The sequence below is a fragment of the Penaeus monodon genome, chromosome 26 (genome assembly GCF_015228065.2).
Source record: "Penaeus monodon isolate SGIC_2016 chromosome 26, NSTDA_Pmon_1, whole genome shotgun sequence".
Classification (NCBI taxonomy): domain Eukaryota; kingdom Metazoa; phylum Arthropoda; class Malacostraca; order Decapoda; family Penaeidae; genus Penaeus; species Penaeus monodon.
Genome location: NC_051411.1, coordinates 568,080 through 578,075, shown reverse-complemented (window position 1 = coordinate 578,075; position 9,996 = coordinate 568,080). Strand labels below are relative to the sequence as shown.

At 51.3% G+C, this 9,996-nt stretch overlaps 1 protein-coding gene across 1 annotated transcript in view; it reads left to right on the top strand.

The window, feature by feature from the left end:
* The first annotated feature begins 9,927 nt into the window (after nucleotides 1-9,927).
* Nucleotides 9,928-9,996, top strand: part of LOC119589792 — a 491-nt gene continuing 422 nt past the window's right edge. The window contains exon 1 of the mRNA XM_037938362.1: nucleotides 9,928-9,933. Within this exon, the coding sequence (XP_037794290.1) occupies nucleotides 9,928-9,933 (6 nt within the window). The remainder of the gene's footprint in view (nucleotides 9,934-9,996) is intronic.

Genomic DNA, 9,996 nt, shown 5'->3' with positions numbered 1-9,996 from the left:
CCAGGACATAAGCCTCACATAAAACTGTCTGAAGTCTCCCCCTACATCTGACGACAGCAGAGTAGTGCTTGACGACAGAGAGCTTCATTACGTTGACCCTTGAAGAAGTCTTAAAAGGCGTCGAGAACCGCTTCCACAGAGAGGATAGTATCCGGAGAAATGCCCAAAATGTGTTTCAAAATCCACTGGACCTCCAGGGAAACTGACATACAGAGTTGGATAATTTGTTTCTCCTGTGTGAATTTAGGGAGGTCAACCATGGTGGAGAAATCCGGCCAACGACGTCGGAATATCTGGTAGGTGGCTTCAACCTGGAGTACAGGAGGGCTGGGAGCCATAGGCTTCATGGCAGTGGGTGAAACTGCTGTGTGGGAAGACATCTGTGGGGCTGTCGATGTCGAAGATGTTGTAATAGCCGTCGTAGTGGATGTAGAAGTTGTGAAGATCCCATTGGTGGATGTTGAACATGTAGGTGTGGGTGTAGAAGGGACGAAATCGTGAGCTGACGGTCTCAGAACAGGCGTGGGAAGGGGCTGAGCTGCCGTGAAGTACTTGTGGAGCTGCTTGTTGAGCAGCCAGGAGGGTGTGATTAAATGCTTGTAATGTCTGCAAAACTTGAAGAAAGCATTGAGAATCCTCTTGTCAAAGCCGTCTGTCCTCATCTCGCCACAATCTTTGTTCTTTTCTCCTTCTCATCTCGTCCTCTCGTCTTATTGCCTCAGATCTTGCCTCTGCGGTGAGTCTAGACTCCTCGAAGTGCCTCATTAGGTGCATAAGTTCAGCATTAGGAGGTGTAAGGGTATAATTAGGTGTGAGGAGTGGCATTGTAGGGGAATGCTGGCTTACAGTGATGTATGAGGCGCCGTCTGTCGGGTCGCCTAAGTGCCCGCTGTGGGGTTGCAGTAGGTGGTCTGTGGGCTGTAACTCTTTTTGTCCTGAGGTAGACAGAATCCTGGCTTGTGGGGTGTCTACGGGCTCCTCGAAAGAAGCTGAATCTGCCATTATGCTCTCTTTTGATGGAGCAGTTCAACGGCAATGGTGAGTTTTCAGGGTAAAATGTCTTTTCGGTGACAATCGTGCGGGAGTGTGTACGTGCGTGTGTTGGTGACAGCGTCCCATATATATGGCTGCGAGGCTAGCTCGGAGCTCATTAGCGAGTTAACCATCGAAGTGGGAGGATGTCGCTCGTCGCTATGGATGGGGTAGGGATATAGGGTACCCAAGTACTACCAGAAACGCTGAGAGGCCCCGCAGAGGGTGAGCACAGCACACAACACAACACTTTAAACACAATTCCACCACACTTTAAGGGTTACACTACACTAGAAGTAGTTTATAAGTAAATCAGTCACTTCACTGCACTTTCGAAAGTTTGAGGCATTGTCAACCAGTGGATCCGACCGCAAGGATCTCTGTAGATTCGGTTAAAAGTCTTGTAGGGTAAGGGTTAGTAATAACACTGCACCATGTTGTTCGTGCTCATGTATCTTCTGTAGATATAGGAGGTCGATATAAGAGGTAGGTTCTTTAGCCTGTTGTTTATTGGGCATCTGTACAGAGAGCAGGAGAGGGTAACAGTTGGCCTGTCTTCTCTCCAGCTTGTGGGACCACTGAAGAGAGGTAGCAGGCAAACTCGAGGGGTTGCCAATTAGATTCTGTAATTATTGTCACCTCCGGTGTATTTGTTTTACAGTTCAAGTAGAAATGGTTATACAGAGGCACAGGTAAACATGAAACATATTTCATATATCCACATATAGATAGATAGATAGATAGATAGATAGACAGATAGATAGATAGATAGATAGATAGATAGATAGATAGATAGATAGACAGATAGAGAGAGAGAGAGATTTATATACACACACATATGTATATATAACACACACATATGTATGTATATATGTGTCTCTGTGTATAATTTCATGATAATCTCCAATACCTTTTATTCTATAATCATCATGAGAATCAACGGGTGTCATCTTACATTTTGTTATTCAACTTGAGGAATAAGGAATATAAGAAAAATACTTAGGAACATTTTCTTTTACTAACTTAATAAAATTATATGGTTTATTCTCTACCCTCTCTTCTCCTTTTAATTTTTAATTAATGATCACGAGAATACATATAGTAATAACACGATCACAATAGGATACGAAAGCCACACCCCTATATGATTCTATTTTTGGTAAGCCAGTTTCCTTACATTTAAAGATGTTATGTGTTATAGATATTTTAAGTGAATTTAATTTGATCAATCCCGGTTTGGTTTATTGGTTTTATATCTTTTTGATATTACCTGGATTTTAATTGTGTCACTTCAATCAAATCGTATCCGCGGTTAAAAGAAGTAGGGGGTGGAAAATTTCTGTGCACAATGGCCAGATAAAACAATAATTTCTGCTACCACCACGACTTTCCAAACGTGTGTGGGAGCCAGGACCCTTCTCAATTACTTGAATAACATCAATTTAATCCTCAGTGTTTTAACATTAAGTTCTTGTAACCATCTTCACAACTTCATTTCCGAGTAAAAACATGGTTGATTTTCTAATATCTAGCATTGTGCGTGAGAAGGGAGTCAGGACCGATCAGAACTTCCATTCCCCATTAAAAATGAAACCAATTAAGCAATCTTATGATTGTAAGTCTCAAATGATTGTTTTAGTTTAGTCTAAGTTCTTTTAACTAACTTCTGCTATATCTATAAGACTCAATAAAGATAGATAAATAAATAAATTATATATGTATGAATATATATATATATATATATTGCTACGCCAGTGGGTCTTTGTCTCTGTGCGAAACATGTGTTAACATGAAGGGACCTGGGCAAACATGACGCAGCGGGCTGTGAGCGGAGGGGCGGAGGAACAAGCCGTGAGACGCAGCGGGGTGCTGCTCCTGTGAAGACCTCGTGTGTGCCCTTGTGACCTGAGATAAACCTGGTGTTGCCCTGTTATAAGCTGTATTGTGCTGTGTGACATGCTGGTTTCCCCCCTGTATTGTGCCTATAGAAAAGTGTACGGGTAAATAACCTGTCAATTTGTGTTTACTTCGTGCCCTGCCTCGCCACTTGGCGTTTCCTCTCGTGGTGTTCTGGGACGCTGTGGTGCTCGGTGCCTCTTGGAACTGTTCAGTGTTCACGACCCTGTGTATAGCACGCCGTCTGCCTAGCCTGCCTTGTGTTGGTGGCAGAGAAACGAGGCGGTCGGCGTAACAATTGGTGTCAGGAGTGGGATTTGTGTTTGATCAGTGAGACGCGCCGATTTATCATGTGGTCCAAAGATGGTGGCAGCCATGAGGGAGAAGAAGCTATGACTGAGGCAGGCACGAGTGAGGTGAAGCCGAGCCAGATGGACCTGATCACTGCCATGCTGGCCGGTATGAGGGAGGAAATGACACAAAGGGCAGAAGAGCAGGCACAGAGGGCACACGAGCAGGCGCACCATCTCGTTGAGATGCAGGCAAGGAAGGCAGAGGAAACAGTTCTGCCGACTTGCTGAGGTGCTACAGAGCAATCTTGCATCTGTGAAGATGGAAACTCAGCAGTACACCGACAAGGCCTGCAAAAAGTGTGAAGAGTGAACTGAGGAGGAGGTGCAGACTCTGAAGGGCGAGGTTCAGGGCCTGAGGGAGGAAGTGAAGGCGAAAAGGCGGCGTCACGAGGTAGTAACGTTGCAAGCAGAGAAGGCAGACGAGGTTCTGGCAACAGATGCCAGAGTGTCAGATTTACTGGGTCTGCCTGGGTCCGTGGCCCGGAAACCCCCGGCCTCGCAGCGTCGTGTCGCAGCCAGTGGTCGCTGCAGAAGGCTGGGACCCATGGAACCGCTCCCTTGGGTATAGGTGGCGGCAAACTCGGACCCGGTCAACCCGCCTCGTTGCCACCCTCACCCCCTTCCTCCCCCCCAGGTGTGTTAGTTCACGGCAAGCGTTCTCCACCCTGCAGCCCCTCGGCCTCCAGACATTCTGTGAAGCGTAAGCCAGCTGAGTACGACGGGAAGGTGGCCTGGGAGGCATATGTCGCCCAATTTGAAATGCTGGCATCTGCCCAGGGCTGGAGCCAGGAAGAGAAGGCCATGCAGCTGGTAACAGCGCTAAGGGGGCCCCGCGGTGGAAGTGTTGGGGCATCTGCCGGCATCCCAACATGCCTCTTACACCAGCGTGGCAGAGGCTTTGAAACGCCGTTTCGGGCACCACCACCAGGCCGAGGTATATCAGGCCCGCTTGAAGCGGACTCGTGAGCGTGGCCAGACACTGTCCCAGCTGGCGCAGGATGTGGAGGTGCTGGTAAGGAGGTCGTACCCTGCGGCTGCGGAAGAGATGATTGTGGTCCTAGCCCGCGATTTCTTTGTTGACGCTTTGCAGGACCAGCAGCTGCAAATCTACGTCAAGCAGGCGCACCCTGAGAACTTGCAGGTGGCGCTGGCGAGGGCCTTGGACTTCGAGGCTTTCCTGAAGGCAACCAGTGGCCTAGGGACAGCTGCTCAGCCCCGCCATGACCTCTGGGGCCGGAAGGCTAAAGTGGAGAAGGTAGCATTGAGGAAGGTGAGCCTGAGCACTTTCCAAGGCTTGTGTTGGGGCTGCAGAGAGGTAGGGCACAGACGTAGTCAGTGTCAGAGGGAGCGGAGAACTCGTCCTCTCAAGCGGACGGATTCTGATGCCTTCCAGCAGTGCTGCAAGGACTGTGGTAGGTATGGTCACCATCCGAGTGCATGTCCTAAGGCTAAGGAAGTGGTACAGGCGGAAAACTCTGGAGAAGGGGGCCGAAACCCAGCCGTCCTCGGTTCCTGGGCCCCGACTTGGGTAAGCTGCCGTCAAACCAGTACGATGCCGGTGGAGGGCTCAATAGATGGGAAGCCATGCCGCCTGACAGTGGACACTGGGGATAAGAAGACCCTAGTGCGGCCTGATATGTTGGCCACTATGCAACTTCCAGACGCACCACAGAGACTGTGTGGTGTCACGGGGCATTGTGTGCAGCTCAAGGGGCCAGTGGAGGCTTGTATTGGCGTGGGCAGCACGGTGCAGCGGCTGCCGGTGTATGTGGCCGATCTGGACGAGCACTGCTTGCTGGGCCTTGACTACCTGACGCAGAGTAAGGCATGTGTCGACCTTGGACGGAAGCTGGTGAGGGTGCACGGTGAAGATGTGCCCTTGCTTCCAGAGGTTGGCTGTGCAGAGGTAGTTACAGCTGAGCGACTGCACCTTGCCCCCAGGACAGAGTCTAGAATCCGGTGTCGACTGTCAAGAGTGATGTGTGGAGCAGAGGGCCTCGTGGAGCCCATTCAAAACCTGCAGCTGGCTGATGGGCGGAGCCTTGTTGGACCAGGGGAGGGGTTAGTTACAGTGTTGGTAGCTAACTTCTCCGATAAGGCCCAGAAGGTGCCAGCTGGGCAAAGCTGGGCACTTGTGAGGAAGTGGATCATCCAGAAGAGTCGTCGAGGAGCGAGGAGTTGGTTGGTGTGGGGCCGTTGCCTGACTTCCTCGAGGACTTGGCGCACCGGCTGTGGCGTTACCATGGGCCAGGAAGCTACTCCTGGGGCCATGGTGAAAAAGAAGATAACGTTAGCCCCAGTAGCGGCGATGAGGACGTGGCACGATGCTGACCGAGATGAGGACGAGCATTTGGACGGTGAGGGCGATGCAGCAGACGTCAGTGGTGACCATGAGCAGGTCTTGGGGCAGGAGATACCCCTCTGGGTGCCACTGCCAATCTAACCGCCGCCCACACCTCCTCCAGAGAGACCCCAGCGAGAGCGAAGAAAGCCGCGCTGGATGAAAGATTTTTGGTTTCTGAGAAATTTTTTTATTTAAATTTTCTGTAGTTTGTTGCAGGTTTTGATATGACAGAGCAAGACGGGTCGTCTGCTTGATAGGGGGGGATAGTGCTACGCCAGTGGGTCTTTGTCTCTGTGCGAAACATGTGTAACATGAAGGGACCTGGGCAAAACATGACGCAGCGGGCTGTGAGCGGGAGGGCGGAGGAAAAAAGCCGTGAGACGCAGCGGGGTGCTGCTCCTGTGAAGACCTCGTGTGTGCCCTTGTGACCTGAGATAAACCTGGTGTTGCCCTGTTATAAGCTGTATTGTGCTGTGTGACATGCTGGTTTCCCCCCTGTATTGTGCCTATAGAAAAGTGTACGGGTAAATAACCTGTCAATTTGTGTTTACTTCGTGCCCTGCCTCGCCACTTGGCGTTTCCTCTCGTGGTGTTCTGGGACGCTGTGGTGCTCGGTGCCTCTTGGAACTGTTCAGTGTTCACGACCCTGTGTATAGCACGCCGTCTGCCTAGCCTGCCTTGTGTTGGTGGCAGAGAGACGAGGCGGTCGGCGTAACAATTGGTGTCAGGAGTGGGATTTGTGTTTGATCAGTGAGACGCGCCGATTTATCATGTGGTCCAAAGATGGCGGCAGCCATGAGGGAGAAGAAGCTATGACTGAGGCAGGCACGAGTGAGGTGAAGCCGAGCCAGATGGACCTGATCACTGCCATGCTGGCCGGTATGAGGGAGGAAATGACACAAAGGGCAGAAGAGCAGGCACAGAGGGCACACGAGCAGGCGCACCATCTCGTTGAGATGCAGGCAAGGAAGGCAGAGGAACAGTTCTGCCGACTTGCTGAGGTGCTACAGAGCAATCTTGCATCTGTGAAGATGGAAACTCAGCAGTACACCGACAAGGCCTGCAACAGTGTGAAGAGTGAACTGATGGAGGAGGTGCAGACTCTGAAGGGCGAGGTTCAGGGCCTGAGGGAGGAAGTGAAGGCGAAAAGGCGGCGTCACGAGGTAGTAACGTTGCAAGCAGAGAAGGCAGACGAGGTTCTGGCAACAGATGCCAGAGTGTCAGATTTACTGGGGTCTGCCTGGGGTCCGTGGCAGGAAACCCCCGGGCCTCGCAGCGTCGTGTCGCAGCCAGTGGTCGCTGCAGAAGGCTGGGGACCCATCGGAACCGCTCCCTTGGGTATAGGTGGCGGCAAACTCGGACCCGGTCAACCCGCCTCGTTGCCACCCTCACCCCCTTCCTCCCCCCCAGGTGTGTTAGTTCACGGCAAGCGTTCTCCACCCTGCAGCCCTTCGGCCTCCAGACATTCTGTGAAGCGTAAGCCAGCTGAGTACGACGGGAAGGTGGCCTGGGAGGCATATGTCGCCCAATTTGAAATGCTGGCATCTGCCCAGGGCTGGAGCCAGGAAGAGAAGGCCCTGCAGCTGGTAACAGCGCTAAGGGGCCCCGCGGTGGAAGTGTTGGGGCATCTGCCGGCATCCCAACATGCCTCTTACACCAGCGTGGCAGAGGCTTTGAAACGCCGTTTCGGGCACCACCACCAGGCCGAGGTATATCAGGCCCGCTTGAAGCGGACTCGTGAGCGTGGCCAGACACTGTCCCAGCTGGCGCAGGATGTGGAGGTGCTGGTAAGGAGGTCGTACCCTGCGGCTGCGGAAGAGATGATTGTGGTCCTAGCCCGCGATTCTTTGTTGACGCTTTGCAGGACAGCAGCTGCAAATCTACGTCAAGCAGGCGCACCCTGAGAACTGCAGGTGGCGCTGGGGAGGGCCTTGGACTTCGAGGCTTTCCTGAAGGCAACCAGTGGCCAGGGACAGCTGCTCAGCCCCGCCATGACCTCTGGGGCCGGAAGGCTAAAGTGGAGAAGGTAGCATTGAGGAAGGTGAGCCTGAGCACTTTCCAAGGCTTGTGTTGGGGCTGCAGAGAGGTAGGGCACAGACGTAGTCAGTGTCAGAGGGAGCGAGAACTCGTCCTCTCAAGCGGACGGATTTGATGCCTTCCAGCAGTGCTGCAAGGACTGTGGTAGGTATGTCACCATCCGAGTGCATGTCTAAGGCTAAGGAAGTGGTACAGGCGGAAAACTCTGGAGAAGGGGGCCGAAACCCAGCCGTCCTCGGTTCCCGGGCCCCGACTTGGGTAAGCTGCCGTCAAACCAGTACGATGCCGGTGGAGGGCTCAATAGATGGGAAGCCATGCCGCCTGACAGTGGACACTGGGGATAAGAAGACCCTAGTGCGGCCTGATATGTGGCCACTATGCAACTTCCAGACGCACCACAGAGACTGTGTGGTGTCACGGGGCATTGTGTGCAGCTCAAAGGGCAGTGGGGGCTTGTATTGGCGTGGGCAGCACGGTGCAGCGGCTGCCGGGTATGTGGCCGATCTGGACGAGCACTGCTTGCTGGGCCTTGACTACCTGACGCAGAGTAAGGCATGTGTCGACCTTGGACGGAAGCTGGTGAGGGTGCACGGTGAAGATGTGCCCTTGCTTCCAGAGGTTGGCTGTGCAGAGGTAGTTACAGCTGAGCGACTGCACCTTGCCCCCAGGACAGAGTCTAGAATCCGGTGTCGACTGTCAAGAGTGATGCGTGGAGCAGAGGGCCTCGTGGAGCCCATTCAAAACCTGCAGCTGGCTGATGGGCGGAGCCTTGTTGGACCAGGGGAGGGGTTAGTTACAGTGTTGGTAGCTAACTTCTCCGATAAGGCCCAGAAGGTGCCAGCTGGGCAAAGCTGGGCACTTGTGAGGAAGTGGATCATCCAGAAGAGTCGTCGAGGAGCGAGGAGTTGGTTGGTGTGGGGCCGTTGCCTGACTTCCTCGAGGACTTGGCGCACCGGCTGTGGCGTTACCATGGGCCAGGAAGCTACTCCTGGGGCCATGGTGAAAAAGAAGATAACGTTAGCCCCAGTAGCGGCGATGAGGACGTGGCAGATGCTGACCGAGATGAGGACGAGCATTTGGACGGTGAGGGCGATGCAGCAGACGTCAGTGGTGACCATGAGCCAGGTCTTGGGGCAGGAGATACCCCTCTGGGTGCCACTGCCAATCTACCGCCGCCCACACCTCCTCCAGAGAGACCCCAGCGAGAGCGAAGAAAGCCGCGCTGGATGAAAGATTTTTGTGTTTCTGAGAAATGATTTTATTTAAATTTTCTGTAGTTTGTTGCAGGTTTAGATATGACAGAGCAGACGGGTCGTCTGCTTGATAGGGGGGGATAGTGCTACGCCAGTGGGTCTTTGTCTCTGTGCGAAACATGTGTTAACATGAAGGGACCTGGGCAAACATGACGCAGCGGGCTGTGAGCGGAGGGGCGGAGGAACAAGCCGTGAGACGCAGCGGGGTGCTGCTCCTGTGAAGACCTCGTGTGTGCCCTTGTGACCTGAGATAAACCTGGTGTTGCCCTGTTATAAGCTGTATTGTGCTGTGTGACATGCTGGTTTCCCCCCTGTATTGTGCCTATAGAAAAGTGTACGGGTAAATAACCTGTCAATTTGTGTTTACTTCGTGCCCTGCCTCGCCACTTGGCGTTTCCTCTCGTGGTGTTCTGGGACGCTGTGGTGCTCGGTGCCTCTTGGAACTGTTCAGTGTTCACGACCCTGTGTATAGCACGCCGTCTGCCTAGCCTGCCTTGTGTTGGTGGCAGAGAAACGAGGCGGTCGGCGTAACAATATATATATATATATATATATATGCATATATATATATATATATATATATATATATATATATGTATATATATATACATACATATATATATATATATATATATATATATATATATATATATATATATATATACACATATGAGTGAAGTTTGCAATCACATCTTGCAAAACTTTACAGCAACATCCAATACAATCATCATATGTCAACTCATAATTGATCTTCACACACACACACACACACACACACACACACACACACACACACACACACACACACACACACACACACACACACACGCAGACATATATATACATATATATATATATATATATATATATATATATATATATATATATATATATACATATATATATATACATAAGTCCATAACTAAAATTCGTATGGAATACTTTTGATTTGAATGCACCTGAATTATTCTAGTACCAACGTGTTATAACGTGTAAAACCATGAACCTCTAAATGCAGGTAATAATATCACCGCCAGTTGGAAGTCAAGCAACATGGATTCCACTAAAATCGAGGCCAGGA